Below are 218 nucleotides of genomic sequence, written 5' to 3'. Positions count from 1 at the left end.
CTGCTGCTGCATGCAGCAGCAACCAACAGCAGCAGCAAAGGCACCACCACCACCACTGCTGCTGCTGCTGCAGCAGCAGCAGCAGCAGCAGCAGCAGCAGCAGCAGTAGCAGCGCCGCTGCCTCTTGAGGCATACCTGGACTTGCAGGCTGCATTTCAGAGCTACAAGGCAGCAGAAACTCACCCGCATGCACGGCTGCTCCCACCATCCTTTGCTGC

At 61.0% G+C, this 218-nt stretch overlaps 2 protein-coding genes across 2 annotated transcripts in view; both read left to right on the top strand.

The window, feature by feature from the left end:
• EMH_0047180 (uncharacterized protein) overlaps positions 1 to 109 on the top strand; it is a gene marked incomplete at both ends in the record, with an annotated part of 5,387 nt that extends 5,278 nt beyond the window's left edge. The window contains one exon of the mRNA XM_013496256.1: positions 3 to 109. Within this exon, the coding sequence (XP_013351710.1) occupies positions 3 to 109 (107 nt within the window). The remainder of the gene's footprint in view (positions 1 to 2) is intronic.
• Positions 110 to 187: 78 nt separating this feature from the next.
• EMH_0047170 (uncharacterized protein) overlaps positions 188 to 218 on the top strand; it is a gene marked incomplete at both ends in the record, with an annotated part of 1,540 nt that continues 1,509 nt past the window's right edge. Inside the window, one exon of the mRNA XM_013496255.1 lies at positions 188 to 218. Within this exon, the coding sequence (XP_013351709.1) occupies positions 188 to 218 (31 nt within the window).

Source organism: Eimeria mitis, genomic scaffold (genome assembly GCF_000499745.2).
Source record: "Eimeria mitis Houghton genomic scaffold, Emh_scaff2002, whole genome shotgun sequence".
NCBI lineage: Eukaryota > Apicomplexa > Conoidasida > Eucoccidiorida > Eimeriidae > Eimeria > Eimeria mitis.
This window is presented reverse-complemented; position numbering and strand designations above follow the sequence as displayed.